The following is a 16,251-nucleotide window of genomic DNA, read 5'->3' as shown; positions in this document are numbered from 1 at the left end:
AAGTTCTGAATTCCTCACCGAGTACCTGGGTACCTCTGTATGATGGATGCAAACCATCCCTCTTAAACAACTCTCTATTAGACCACCTACTGACATCATGACTTACATAGCCAAAACCTTCAGCTTTACACCACTGCCTTAACCACACATTAAACTCTCTGATACACGTTGTTTTATCCTCTTGGCCACAAACCGGTAACACCTCTGAGAAAGTCACTGAATCAGTTATTTTACCCAGCTCCACACTTAGACATTGAAAATCTCTTTTTACTACATTAACATTTCTCTGGGACAAATCATTTGTGCCAAGATGCAGCACCACATCAACGTTATTACCTTTACTCACAGCCTTGACAATGTTTGTAATCCGCCTCCTGTCCCTGCTGGCAGTGGCCCCTGGGAGACACCTCAGCACCTTCACCACATCCTTGCTCTGTCCCAAATCAACACCTCTAACAGTCGAATCACCCACAAGAAAATGTGTCCTCTTTTTATTTCTACTAACTGCACTTGATGGTTTGGTGACATTTACGACAACTTCCCCTTTGAACATCCCCTCATTCTCTGCCTGAGGGACCTTGTTAATATCTCCAACATCCTTACTATTTATCCTTACATAAATAGAAGAGGAGGATTGTGCATTTATCATTGCTTTTCTGGATCACAAATCTATGCTCTTGTTTACAGGGTTGTTCTGTTTCAAGCATTCGACTCAATGTGTGCCATTAAGATTTGCCAACTCTTAGAGACCACATCAATAGATTTTCACTAGGACAATCTGTTCATAGCTTGATCTTTCAGGGTTTCCAATCATTCACCCATTGCTCATTCTACTTTTACCAGAATCAGACCCTCTTGTAGAGACCCAGGGCTTCACACAATGTACCCAGCTAAGATAATTTGAACCTAATTATCTCCTCCCGGAGATTCGTACTGACCCCTCCCTCCTCACCTTTCATAAGAGTCTAAAGACTCATCTATGCTGCCAAGCGTGGTGTTATTAGATTTCCCCCCCCAGCCGATGAATGTATAGTGTGTTTGTTGATTGAATGGTTATGTGTGTACAATATTTTAATTGGTTCTTTAGTTTTTTAGTTGCAACTGAATTTTAATTATTTGGATTTCTATATATATATTGTCTTTTTTATATGTTGTAAGATGACCCGAGTCCTTGGAGAGGGGCGGCATATAAATCCAATAAACTTCAACTGGAATTTAATTACTTGTGGATCAGGTGAGAACTCTGAGTTGATTTGTTTGATTTTCTGTTAGTTTTTTCTTCTCTTGTCCATAATAATAGTCACAGGAATTTTCTCCAATACCAAAGTTCAAAAAGCCTTAATGCACATCACACCATCTTTTCTAAGAATTTCATTGCTGATCTTCCAAATGCTTTGGAGTGCATTGCTTGACTGCTTATTTCTTTAATATTGGTGGTTGATCCTAAAAGGCAGAAGCTCTCCATCAGTTTGATATCTTCCTTGCCAATTCTAGGGCTGGTTGTTCGTTCTGTTGTCATAGATTCAAGTTTCTCCCAGATGTGCCAACACGGCTCTGCTAGTAAATTGGAACTTTGAGGAATACTTGCTGCAGATTCTGATTTAATTTTTCAATGCTATTTGTAACCCTGACAGTTGGATTATTGATGTTTCTCTCTCCAACTTTAAAACCACACTCATGTTCTTTCAATCCAGCTTCCTTTAATATCGAGATTCAATATAGAGATGGATTGAATAAATCAGGGGAAAAATATTCAGTCTGGAGCCAATTTGTTTCATCACCTTCTGTGTGGCTTCCTGAATTCTTCGGGAAAACAAGAAAGATATTACGGGATTCCCACTTTTGTTACTACATTGCAATTGGTTGATGTGATCGACACAATAAAAAGCCATTTCTTTTTCAGTGTATATCTTCGGTATGCAGTGGATGATTTTAAGCCTCATCTTCCTAATGTGCAAAATTATAGACACCGTACAATATTTTGCACACTTTATTTAGTATCCTTTTTTTTTGCTATTGGAATGTAGATGGATCTTTTCTCATCACTTTGCCGCTGTATCATTCTCCAGATTTTCTGTTGTACCTTGGTTAGAATCTTGATTTATTCTTCTTGATTCTTATTCTTCTTGATTTATTCTTCCTCTGTTGCTTACCCCATTTCTTTGGATGTCCCCTTGGTTCCCTCAGTTCCTGTAGCCTTCAGACTTGGCAATGACTGCAATGCTGACTTAAGTAAATTGTCTAGCACTAGAGGTTTTTCTAAGTAAAGAGTAGAGGTGGGTTCCTCCCTGTTCAAGCTGGATTGCTCAAACTGGCAGTGATTTGCTGATGACACCATGATGGCGTCACTGATCTCATATGTTTCGTGCTGATCTGTGGGTGCCGCCATCTTTTTTTTAGATCCCCCCCCCCAAATGTTTTACTGTTTGGAAGTTTTTTTCTCTGCTGCTGCTTGAGAAAGGGCCACCACCACCACCAGTTTATATTTACCTTTATTCCTTTGCCGGAAGCACAGCTGATCAGCTCCTAAGCTGTGTTTCAGGCTGATTATAGTTACTGAGCATGTGCAGAAGCAGAATTGAGGGGACACACACTCATGAAATGTCACGATGCAAAGCTGTGGCGAGGGGGGTGTTCGCCCAGGTTGGCCTGGTGCACCAATTGCGACCCTATTTGGACCGGGAGTCACTGCTCACAGTCACTCATGCCCTCATCACCTTGAGGCTCGACTACTGTAATGCTCTCTACATGGGGCTACCTTTGAAAAGTGTTCGGAAACTTCAGATCGTGCAGAATGCAGCTGCGAGAGCAATCATGGGCTTTCCCAAATATGCCCATGTTACAACAACACTCCGCAGTCTGCATTGATTACCGATCAGTTTCCGGTCACAATTCAAAGTGTTGGCTATGACCTATAAAGCCCTTCATGCCACCAGACCAGATTATCTCAGGGACCGCCTTCTGCTGCACGAATCCCAGGGACCAGTTAGGTCCCACAGAGTGGGTCTTCTCCCATCAACTAAACAATGTCGCTTGGCAGGACCCAGGGGAAGAGCCTTCTCTGTGGCAGCCCCGGCCCTCTAGAACCAACTCCCCCCAGAGATTAAAATTGCCCCCACCCTCCTTGCCTTTCATAAGCTGCTTAAAACCCAGCTCTGCTGCCAGGCATGGGGGAATTGAGATACTCTTTCCCCCTAGGCCTCTACAATTTTATGCATGGTATGTCTGTATGTATGTTTGGTTTTTATAATAATGGGTTTTAACTGTTTTTAGTATTGGATTGTTATTATATGCTGTTTTGTTGTTGCTGTTAGCTGCTCCGAGTCTCCGGAGAGGGGCGGCATACAAATCAAGTAAATAAATAAATAAATAAATAAATAAATAAATAAATAAATAAATAAATAAATAAATAATTAAATAAATAAATAAATAAATAAATAAACAAACAAACAAACCCACCCCGATGAAGAGCATCTTCTAAGTATTTTAGATGTTGACATATCTATTCTTCAGTATTTCACTATATTCCTTCCATCTTTATTTTATTTCCCTTTAATCAGTTAGTATCTCTCCATTTGTGTCTGTTAGCATACTAGTTCAAAAACGGAAACCCACCTACTCCCATTTCAGAGATCCTTGCGCAAATAAGAATGAGTGCTAATTATACTAAACACTAGTATTAATAGCAATATATTTGTGATAATTATCCAAATGGAAGACTATTTCCGTCCCATCTTCTCAGTCATCATAAACATTAAATGCTGATCATATAGTACAATTTGCCTTTGGATTTCAACCAGTACTGGTTTAAGACAAAAAAAGGCTTATTGAATTAAATGGGAATAAATTCAATTTATATTGACTTGTTGATGATGATGATGTGCACATTTTCTTACAGTAAAGGAAACACTGATTATTCAAATAGTTTATCCCTCATTATGACCATTCAAGACATCAATAAGAATCCCCAGCTCCTGCCCAAATTCACACTTGGCTACAACATCCATGACAACTATGTGAACAACATTTTATCTTCAGATGCTTTGCTGGACATTCTGTCTACTGGAGAAGCCAATGTTCCCAACTACAGCTGTGGAAAGAAGGACAACCTGATGGCTCTTATTGATGGAAGTGATGATGACATCTCCAGGCAGCTATCCATTGTGCTCAGCACCTACAAAATCCCTCAGGTTTGTGTGAGAGTGTAGTGGTGACATAATAGCAATATATATAATACAGTGGTACCTCGTGATATGCACCCCTCGTCATACGAACTTTTCGAGATACGAACCCGGGCCTTAAGATTTCTTTGCCTTGTCTTAAAAACACTTTCCTTCTTACGAACCTGAGCCCGGGTTCGTGGGCTCTCTTACTGTGCATGTGCTCTTATTGACAGAGGGATTCCCCTGCCTTGTGACTGCCCCCGATTGGATTTTCCATTCATTTCCCCACCCGCCGGGATTCCCTGCCTCATGACTCCAGCAGAAGCACCTGGTCCAGATGACCCCCTGCCTCATCCATCTGCATGGCGGGAGGTGAAGCGCTGGAGGGGGGGTGTCAGACTGGCCCTCCTGCCTCCCTCCTGAGCCAAAAAACCAAAGCCTCGCTGCCACAGCTGCCGTCAGAGGCTTAACTCTCCTGATCCTCCCCGCCCCTCGTGTGAGGCTGGCAAAACTGCCTCCTGAGTGCTCTTGCCTGGTGGGAGGTGAAGCGCTGGGGAGTGGGGTGTCAGTCCGATCCTCCTGCCTCCCCTCCAGAGCCAAAAGCCCAAAGGTCCCCACCACAGCACCCGCTGCAGGAGACTTAAGCCTCCCAATCCTCCTCGCCTGTGTCCGGCAGAAATGCCTCCTGAGCGCTCTTGCCTGGCGGGAGGTAAGAGCTGGGGTGGGAGAGGTGTCCTGACACCCCCCCAGTGCTTTACCTCCCACCAGGCAAGAGCGCTCTTCTGCAGCCCATGGACGAGGGGAGGGGAAGCCTCCTGCAGTAGCTGCTGCGGCGAAGACATTTGGGTTTTTGGCTGGGGGGGGAGATAGGAGGTCTTGCCACCCCTCCCCAGCACTTCACCTTCTCCCCCACCCCAGTGCTTCACCTTCCCCCCCAGCCAAAAATCCAAAGGTCCAAACCGCAGCAGCCACTGCTGGAGACTTAGCCTCCCGATCCTCCCCACCCCTCACCCATGGCCTCCTGAGTGCTCTTCTGCCGGTCACAGGAAAGGGGCGGGGAAGCCTCCTGCAGTAGCTGCTGCGGCGAAGACATTTGGGTTTTTGGCTTGGGGGGGGAGGCAGGAGCTCTGGCCTGACACCCACCACCCCAGCGCTTCACCTCCCCCCCAGCCAAAAACTCAAAAGTCCCCACCACAGCACCTGCTGCAGGAGACTTAAGCCTCCCGATCCTCCTCGCCCGTGGCCGACAAAACTGCCTCCCGAGCGCTCTTGCCCGGTGGGAGGTGAAGAGCTGCGGTGGGGGGGTGTCCTGATACCCCCCCCAGCACTTTGCTACTATGAACGTTTCACTTTACGAACCTCCTCCTGAAACCAATTAAGTTCGTAAGATGAGGTATCACTGTATTTAAGGAGCTGCCACAGAGAAGGGAGGGGGTGTCAACCTATTCTTCAAAGTACCTGAAGGCAGGACAAGAAGGAATGGATGGAAAGTAATCAAGAAGTGAAGCAATCTAGCACTAAGGTGAAATTTCCTGACAGAACAATTAATCAGTGGAACAACTTGCCTCCAGAAGTTGTGGATGTTTCAACACTGGAGATTTTAAAGAAGACATTGGATAACTATTTATCTGAAATTAGACAATGATGGCTAACCTTTTTTTTCCTTGGGTGCCCACACCCATAATGCAATGCTTCCTATGTGCCCCCCATTTGCTGCCCCCCAATCACATGTGTGCATGACTCCCCCACAAGCCCCTGTCTTTACACATGTGCATGCAACCCCCTCACTCCATTTTGAGCCCAGCAGTCCTCCCTGAAGCATCTGGAACTGACCTAGGGCAACGGCTCATGTCTCTATAGAAATGACACAGGTGGCCCAGGTGGCACATGTGTCATAGGTTCACCATCACAGTTACAGGGTTTCCTAGCTTGAGCCGGGGATTGGACTAGAAGACCTCCAAGGTCCTATCCTGCTTTTGTTATACTGTCATTCTTATCCTTGTCCAGATAAAACAAAACGTTCTTTCTTTTCCAGATCACTTATAAAAGTGTTTCAGACACTCTGACTGACAAAACTCATTTCCCATTTTTCCACCGGATGGTCCCCAAAGAAGGAATTGTATTCCCAGCAATAGTTAAAATTTTGCTCTATTTCAGATGGACCATGGTTGGCCTTGTGGCTTCAGACACAGACAATGCAGATAATTTTGTCAAGACTTTGACTCCTATGCTAATCAGGAATGGCATTTGTGTGGTTGTTTCACTAAGATTCTCAATGGCTAGTCATAGTGTATCCAATACTGAGGCACTCATTATCTGGAGACAAGTCAATGTCTTCGTTTATTTTATGGAAATTAGTTGGCTCAGTCAAGGAATGGTCACTGTACATCAGATACTTGAAGACTTGCCAGGACCCATTGAGGGGAAAGTCTGGATCACCACAACCTTATTTGTAATTCATAATTCATTCAATCCTGGTTCATATTATTTACAATACATCCATAGTATTTGGTCCTTTTTTATCCGGACAAAAAAAGGGAAAAAATATGACTCCTTTGAAGATTTTTACTATTTTGACAGTGATTATCAAGAGAAGGCTTTCAACTGTTCTTTTTCTAAGCATGTCCTTTCGGTCAAAAGCCGGAGAAGATGCATTGAGAAAGCACCATTGGAAACCCAAAAGGCTAGTGATGGGGTCCTGATTGTAAATCAACATCGCATCTACAGTGTTGCTAAGACTGTGGCCCATGCCTTGAATGCTGCGTATTTCACCAGATTGAAGAGGAGATGGAAGAAGGGCAAAAGAAAGTTGAGGGCTCCAAGACTGCAGCCATGGCAGGTATGGAGTCTCGACAAGTATCCATTCAACTTAATTCCTTCTGAGCAGGACTGGAGAGGGTGAAGGAGGGGAACCATCTCAACCTCCTTCTGTCCTTCCACCACCTTCTGCTCTTTCTTTTTACCCATTCTAGGGATGAAAAGGAGCATGTTAAACATCTCTCGATTTGGTTGACTATTTTCACATTGCGTCACTATTTTCCACAACTGCAGGTTGTTTTGCTTGTTTTTGCCTGCTAGGCATATATCAGGATGCGAAATATTGAGAATAAAAACCCATTATAATTTTTTATTTTCTGTTACAATAGCTATGCTCTCCCCTCCTCCAGGTCCCCCTCTCCCCTCTTTTCCTCCTCCTCTCCACTTCCCTTCTTCCTTCTCTTCCTTCTTCCTTTTCTCTCTGCTCCTTCCCTCCCCTCCCTCCTTCCCCCTCTTCTCCCACTCCTTTGTCTCCACTCCTTCCCCCTCCTTTCTTCCTCTCTAGTCCTTCTCCTCTTTTCCTCTCCCCTCCCTCCCCTTCTCCTCTTCCCCACTCCCTCCATCTCTCTCCTCCTCTCCATACTTTTTCCTTCTCCCCTCTTCCTTCAACCCCTTCTCTTCTCCTCCCCTCCCCTCCCTGCATCTCTCCTTCTCTCCATCCACTTTCCTTCTCCTCTCTTACTCCTCTCCTCCCCTCATTTTATTTCCTCCTTTCCCCTCTGCCTTCTTCACTCCTCCATTTTGTTAAAACTGCTGTGCATGGATGATGTGATTGCATCCTTCAAGTTTAAAGTCATTTTGCATTAATCGATGCAACTGTCCTCAGGCCATTTAGTCTCACCCTCTGGTCTCTGCAGGAATCCCAGAGAAAACCTTGCTGAGTGATGGGTATCTTGCCTTTCACATGAGGGGAAGATTGAACTTCTCTGACTCACCCTCGTGCTGCTCTTTCTTCCTATTATTTAGCCAGAATCTTTTTTCTTGTGGTTTGTTTATTTATTTATTTATTTATTTATTTATTCGATTTGTATGCCATCCCTCTCTGCAGACTTTCCCCATATCCTACATTGCTTTTGTTGTTTATACATTTTGTTGATTTCTACAGTAATAGATAATAAAGAAATAAAGAAAAAAGTGGAAGCAGATATGAACCATCTATACATGTTTTTTTTTTTTCTGAATTGGAAAATTAAGGGAGACTAGGATAGATCTATTTCGGCCTTAATTTGGCCTCATCAGCTAGCCATACAGTCACTGGGACTTGAGCCTGCAACCTTTGCCTTGTAAGGCAGAGAATTAACCTCTAGGCTACAGTATCCAATCCCTTCAGCTCTGCCCCAGGGAAGGGTTACATATTTTTGTGTCGAATCACCATATATATATATATATATATATATATATATATATATATATATATATATATATATATATATATATACCCTGTTTCCCCGATAGTAAGACACCCCTGATTGTAAGACGTATGGGGGTTTCAGGGGGGTCGGCTAATATAAGCCGTACCCCGAAAGTGAGACATATGTCTTACTTTCGGGGAAACACGGGGGTATTGCCGGGGGGGGGAGCCCGATGATGTCGCTTCCAAGCTCCCCGCGCGCCCTTCGCCTCGCCGCGGCGCCACCGCCTCTTCCCCGGCTTGGCAAAGCGAAGGACGGCGCTGGTCCAAAGCGAGCCGAGCGGGCGGCAGCTTGCAGCGAAGGCGCTCATCCCAGCAACACAGTCCTGCCGAGGCTCGGCTGCAAGCGGCCAGCGAGGCCGACCAGCTCCGAGGGGAGCGTCCGGAGCTGCGCCCTCCTTCGCCCGCCTCCTTTCCGGCAGGCAGGTGGGGCTGCCCAACTGCGCAGAGCGGCTCCTCCCCTCCAGACACACGCTTCCCCGACACGCGTCTGTGGCTCCATGCGTGCACGCCGCTTGGAGCCCTGAGGTTGAACTTGGAAAAGGGCTCACGAGGCTCCTGTCCCGCGGCTGCCCTTCTGGACTCTGGGGAGATGCCTTCGGGAACGCGACCCTTTCAATTTTTTCCCAATGTAAGACATACCCCGAAAGTAAGACGTAGTGGGGCTTTTGGGGGTAAAAAGAAAGTAAGACACTGTCTTACTTTCGGGGAAACACGGTGTGTGTATATATATATATATATATATATATATATATATATATATATATATATATATATATATATATATCCAACCTTTCTTTCAACAGATATTTACAAGCTTATTTGATTCTTTTTCCGTTATATATATTCCTCCAATTCCTTATTCTGTCCACATCTTTCTTTCATAATCAAATCCATAAAGGAACATTATCTTCTGTATGGCCCTATAAAGTCCAAACTTTCAAAAAGATTCTTGTTTATGGTTCTTGTTTTTTCATAACACATTCATCAGTGTTCCTCCACTACTGAGCTAATATTCTATAGGTCTTTTCTAGTTCATTGCCTATCAGTCCCAATAAAAGAATTGTACTTTCTGTACAACATTCATCTTCAAAATTCCTCCTTCTCCTCTTCTTCCTGTTCTTCCTCTTCTTTCCCCTCTTCTTCTCTGCCTCCTCCTTCATCTTCTCATTTTCCTCCTCCATCTGCTGCTCCTCCTTTTTCTCTTACTACTACTACTACTACTACTACTACTACTACTACTACTACTACTACTACTACTGCCATCATCACCAATCCACCATGCATGGTTTTTCACTTTCCAGAACTGGCATGAGATACATCTTTAATAATTTTACTATTGTTATTTGATACATACTAATATCAAATACCAATGACACACCCACATACACACACACAATCTTGGATATGATTTTCATACAAGACATTGTGTCTGATTCATTCATCTGTATATTATGATCATGGGACCTGATTTTTTTTTATTCTAGCTTCATCCCTTTCTGAACAAGAAGGTGTTTTTCAATATCACAAGGGAGAAACTGTACTGGGACTCAAATGGAGATCTAGCAGCTGATCTGAACATCTTAAGCATGGTCGTTATCCCCAAAAATCCTTTCAATGTAGAGAAACTGGGGAGTTTCAAAAGGCAGAAATTTAGTATTAGCAAATCTACTTTGTCTCGGCTGAAGTTACAGAACAAGGTATGGAAAGTATTAGCTGCTTTTTTTTTTTTTTCAGTCTTAAGACCAGACTCATTTCAAGTGGATTGAGATTAATCAATGTGGATGATCTACATAGAAAATTGAATGTTGAGAGGAAAACTATATTCACAACAGTTTCAACAGTATAATAAGCCTTCTGCTCCTAATAGGTTCAAGGGTTTCATTTCACATGATTAAACATATTATGTTTTTTAAATTTATTTATTTGTCATACAAATATAGTATTGTATTGTAGTATGTTTAACATAATATAAGTTTAAAGTAGAGATAGAAAAGATAAAAAGATATTAGGACAGGAACGGTAGGCACAAAGTGCACTTATGCACTCCTCTTACAGACCTCTTAGAAAAGGGGAGAGGTCTATTGTAGATAATGTAAGGTTGAAGATTTTGGGATTGGGGGAGGAAACAACAGAGTCTGGTAGTGAATTCCAGGCGTTGACCACTCTATTGCTGAAATCGTATTTTCTGCAATCTAGTTTGGAGTGATTTATATTTAGTTTGTGTCTATTGCGTGCTCTTGTGTTGTTGTTAAAGGTGAAGTAGTCGCTAATAGGGAGTACATTGTGATGTCAGGGTTCTAAGTAATATACCCATAGCAAACAGAACTCTGAGGCAGGTAGGTTCCTCAAAGAGTTGTTTTATTTGACATATTATATTGGCACAGGCTGGTGAAAACTGACTCTGAATGTTCCTGTGATTTGCACCTAATTAAAACTAAAAAAAAAATCCCTTTCTCAAACAATCAGTCATCAAGGTACTGTCCAGTTGCCTGGCAATGTAACGTCTCCTCTCTCCATCCATCTATGGACATGTCCTTGGTTCCCAGGAGAAAGTATTTTGTTTGTGCTACAAAACCCCAGCTATCTCTATTTCCCACTCCTTACCCCTTCACCTCCACTGTGGCAAGCCAGGAGCTTGATTCTGACTCAGGCTTCCATCATTCTGAAGTGGGTATAATGAGGACCCAGATTGTTGGGGGCAATATGCTGATACTGTAAACCACTTAGACAGGATGGGTTGGGTTATACTATTTCAAAGGAGGAGAGTATCTGCATCATTAAGGGCTACCCTTAAAAAGTGTCCGGAGACTGCAAACAGTCCAGAATGTACCTGCAAGAGCTATCATGGGTGTACCTCCGTACACCCATATAACACCTTTACTCCGTGAGCTGCAAAGGCTTTCTATTAGTCTCTGGGCACAATTCAAGGTGTTGGTTATTATCTATAAAGCCCTATATGGCTTAGGGCCAGACTATCTATGGGACCGTCTCTTGCCGCATACCTCCCAGAGACCAATAAGAGCTCACAGAGTTGGCCTCCTCCAGGTCCCATCGACTAAGAAATGCAGGTTGACAGGACCATGGGGGAGGGTCTTCTCTGTGGCTGCCCTGGCTCTATGGATGCAACTACCACTTGATCTCCATATTGCTCCAATCCTGCTGACCATTTGTAAGGCCACGAAGACCTGGCTTTGCCGGCATGCCTGGGGGCCATAAATTTACATTCTTGATGGCCAACTCTATGAATGGTGTGCAGGTGTATGATTGTGAGTGCCCATTTTAAATAACTTTTTTATAGCATTTAAGTTTTAGATAATGTTAGTTTTAGATAATGTTTGACTTCTTTTTATCGCGTTGTATCTATTTATATTATATTTTTATTGTTGTTGTAAGCCGCCCTGAGTCCTTCGGGATTGGGCAGCATAGAAGTTGAATAAACAAACAAACAAATAAATAAATAAATAAATAAATGAATTTTATATAATTTTGAAGTTTGTCTCAGTCAGAAGATACTAACCTGGTCATAGATCATGGTAGTACAAAATTTTAAAATGCTGAAGTTTAAATTTTGTTTAATAAAAATAGATATTTTAACTTCAATGTTAATGAAGAACGCATGGATTCATACTGAACCAGCCTTCAGGAGGAACTCATAGGTTGTTGCTAAATACATAAACATTTACTCATGTCACCCCCAAAGTCTTAACAAAGCGCAAAAAGTAATTTGTTCCTATGTGAAATATTAGATACATGAAGAACCTACGAGCCTCCCCGCTCCTTGCCTTTCGTAAACTTCTTAAAACCCACCTCTGCCATCAGGCATGGGGGAACTGAGACATCTCCCCTTGCCTATGCAGTTTTATGTATTGTATGTTTGTGTGTATGATTTTTATATAATGGGGATTTTAGGCTTTTAATGTAAAATTGTTATTTTAGACTTTAATATTAGATTTGCTATTATATATTGTTTTATCAATGCTGTGAGCCACCCCGAGTCTGCAGAGAGGGGCAGCATACAAATCTAATTAATAATAATAATAATAATAATAATAATAATAATAATAATAATAATTGTATCACTTACAGGTTTTTTGAATTGGAAATCTCAGTGAAACCCTTGCATGCTTTTTACTGATTAGAGATACACATCTGTATTAGGAAAAATGTCCTAACTTTTTTTTGGCAATCTCCTTTTTTTTGGCTTAGTCTCTGCCTCTGTCCAGATGTGTGGAAAATTGCCATCCTGGGTTTGTCAAGAGGGCTCGAGAAGGAGAGCCAGTTTGCTGCTATGACTGTGTTCCTTGTCCGGACGGGACCATCTCCACTCAGGACGGTGGGTGACGCTGGAGGAAGGGGAATGGGTTTTGTTGTTGTTGTTGAAATGGACTAATCCACAGCATTTTAATGGAAGTGTCAAGCCGGAGCAGAAGTTAGTTATAAATTAACAGCTTGCCACACTATCTATAGAAGACCTGATGTTTATGGGAGCTTGGGAGGGGGGATTTTCATGAGGGAACAGATGCAGCCACAAAGCATTCTTTCAAGTGGTTCAAGGCAATCTTATGCCCACCCACCTGGGTGCAAGCGGAGGAAGACTTACCAATCTGAATGGGTAACATGACAAGTTTGTGAGTGGGGAACAAGGGATGTGAACTTTCAACTCGGTGGAAACTCAGATTCAGGTTTCTCAGTATAGGTGCCAGGATGGCTCCAGCAATAAGCTGGAACTTTGTGGACTAATTTGACTTGGACTCTGATTTATCTTGGATGTTACTTGGAACCTTGACATTTTGTCTCTTGGTCGCCTCTATCAAGTCCTCGGAGAGGGGCGGCATACAAACCCAATGAAAGAATGAAAGAATGAAAGAATGAAAGAATGAAAGAATGAAAGAATGAAAGAATGAAAGAATGAAAGAATGAAAGAATGAAAGAATGAAAGAATGAAAGAATGAAAGAATGAAAGAATGAAAGAATGAAAGAATGAAAGAATGAAAGAATGAAAGAATGAAAGAATGAAAGAATGAAAGAATGAATGAAAGAATGAAAGAATGAAAGAATGAAAGAATGAATAAATACAAAAAATATTCTTTTTATTTAACATAACCTTCACTATTTCAGGCTACCTGGGTATATTAGCTTCAAAGTAATTAAGTTTGCCTTTTTTCTTGTAGGAAAGTAGAAATTTTTCAAGCCATAAGCATTGAACATTAAATAAACTAAATTTGATATGATGAGCATTGTCTGTATCTGGTATGTTAAGACTTGTCATGTGTCAGATAGTTGAGAAGTCATATCCAACTTATCTAACCATTTTCTTTTTCAAAAATACTTATTTTCTTTTGGGGTTGAGAAATACATCTTATAGAGGTTTATGGCATCAGCTGTCTCAAGAACATGTGAAATATGACAGAACAAAATAATCCTTTTGTTTTTCTCAGATATGGAAAAATGCACCATGTGTCCAGATGATCAATATCCAAATGAGAAGAGAATCCAATGCATCCCCAAAGTTCTAACCTTTCTGTCCTATAAAGAACCTCTGGGCATCATCCTGGTCTCCTGTGTCCTGCTTTTGTTTCTAACTACAGGCTTTGTTTTAATCATATTCATTAAATGTCGAGAAACACCCATTGTCAAAGCCAATAACCGAGACCTTTCCTATATCCTCCTGGTCTCCCTCCTTCTTTGCTCCTTGTCTCCTCTTCTCTTCATTGGTCAACCAAGGAAAGTCACCTGCCTTCTCCAACAAATGGTCTTCAGCATCATTTTTTCAGTTGCCATTTCTTCACTCTTGGCCAAAACGATCACAGTGGTGCTGGCCTTTCTGGCCACAAAACCAGGAAACCAAGCAAAGAGATGGTTGGGGAAGAGCTTGGCCAACTCCATCATCCTTTCTTCTTCTTCTATCCAAATTATCATTTGTGTCATATGGCTTAGAGTTTCTCCCTCATTCCCTGATTATGATTTCCACTCCCAGCCTGGAGTGATCACTCTACAATGCAATGAAGACTCTGTAGTCATGTTCTACACCACCCTCGGTTACATGGGCATTTTGGCTGTCATCTGCTTCACGGTAGCTTTCCTGGCCAGGAATCTCCCTGGGGCCTTCAATGAAGCCAAGCTGATTACCTTCAGCATGCTGATATTCTGTAGTGTGTGGGTGACTTTTGTGCCCACCTACCTGAGCATCATAGGGAAATACATGGTAGCTGTTCAGGTCTTCTCCATCTTGGCATCCGGTGCTGGTCTGTTGGGTTGCATCTTCATACCTAAGTGTTACATTATCATTCTGAGGCCAGACCTGAACACAAAGCAGCAGGTTACAGCCAGAATAAATGTAAAACCATAAGACCATTATGACATTATAAAGAACTGTAGACGTTGCTTGTAGTTGAATGATTTTTTAAAAATATCATCTGCAGTTAAAAAAACAAAGTAAAGCTCTCTACATCAAGCAGAGATTAAGCACAAAATTGTTATATAATGATGGAAACGGGAGAATATTGATTGTCCAAACTATTAATGGAAATAAAAATATTGTGATGGTTATATATACTCCATCAATCAATCAACCTGCCTTCTTTGCTGACCTTCATAAAAAAATATTCGAAATATTGGGAAAGCTATTAACTGCAAAATTTGAAAAAATGAAAATTGAATTTAACTTAAGAGATATTTGGCAGTACTACAATCCAGATAATAAGCAGTAAAACTTTTTCTCCTTTCCAGATACATCATGGTCATGAATAGATAAGGCCTGGGCAAATGCCCATTTTATAAATGAATTAACAGATATTCAAATTTTATAAAATACCTGGGCTGATCATAAGCCCTTATGTTTAAAATGGGGAGACCTGACCAGGACAATTAAATAAAGTTGGACTTTAATTCAAATAATAACTAAGAAAAAGATTATAGCAAGATGATGGAGAAGGAACTAGGATTCTTTTTCCAAATTAATAACAATGGGGATACTATGCTAAAAAAGTTACTGGGAAAGATTATATAAGGGGACATAGTGTATATAGTCAAAAAGTCAAAAGCAAAAAAACCCTCGGAGAAGGGCGGCATAACAATTTAATAACTTGTTATTGGTATTGGTATTGGTATTGCTATTGTTATTGTTATGTTTTTTAAAGTAATTTTTATTGAATTGTTTTAAAAGGTATAGTCAAAAAAGTATATACATTGATATATTTACAATATTTGCAATACACACAAAGAAGAAACATACACACCGAAACAAACAAACCAAACCAAACAAAAAACACCATGAACAGTTTCAAAATTACAAATAACATTTTTAAAAACTCATTGATATCCTCTTGGGAGGAGGAAAGTTTCAATCTTATCAATTATTTTCTGGTGAATAGAAATCATCAGCATTCACTATTATTCTTTTTGGTTATCAATATCTTTTCTATTATTATTGTTGTTTTTTAAACCACCTTCAGTACACTCTTTGTTAATTAATTTAATTACATACAAATTTTGTCTTCACAAAAACAGTTGTATTTGCATCATATCTCATCTTTTCGTCAATAAATACATGTGTTAACACACTGTTATTGTTGTAATTCAATTTGAACCTCTATTTCTCCTCTTAAACCAATCGTAAAATGTATTCCATGTTTTATCATAATCTTTGTTTTTTAATTTTAAAGTTAAAGCATCAGGTTCTGCACAATCCAACATTTTTTTAAGTATTAAAGAATCTTCCGGAGGGTTAGGCTGTTTCCAGCATTGGACTACTGCCATTCTAGTTGCAGTCAGTATATGTATTAGTAGGTAATATTTGTTTTTATCTAATTTTTCATTTATTATTCCTAATAGGAATGCTTCAGGTCTTCTGTTTAT

General features: G+C 41.2%; 1 protein-coding gene across 1 annotated transcript; it reads left to right on the top strand.

The window, feature by feature from the left end:
• Window positions 1-3,938: 3,938 nt before the first annotated feature.
• LOC139159079 (vomeronasal type-2 receptor 26-like) lies at window positions 3,939-14,743 on the top strand. Its single transcript, XM_070736443.1, has 5 exons — window positions 3,939-4,190; window positions 6,199-7,002; window positions 9,879-10,091; window positions 12,601-12,727; window positions 13,833-14,743. The coding sequence occupies exons 1-5, from the start codon at window positions 3,939-3,941 to the stop codon at window positions 14,741-14,743; spliced, it is 2,307 nt and encodes a 768-aa protein (XP_070592544.1).
• The last annotated feature ends 1,508 nt before the right edge of the window (window positions 14,744-16,251 follow it).

Source organism: Erythrolamprus reginae, chromosome 2, assembly GCF_031021105.1.
Source record: "Erythrolamprus reginae isolate rEryReg1 chromosome 2, rEryReg1.hap1, whole genome shotgun sequence".
Lineage (NCBI taxonomy): Eukaryota > Metazoa > Chordata > Lepidosauria > Squamata > Dipsadidae > Erythrolamprus > Erythrolamprus reginae.
This window is presented reverse-complemented; position numbering and strand designations above follow the sequence as displayed.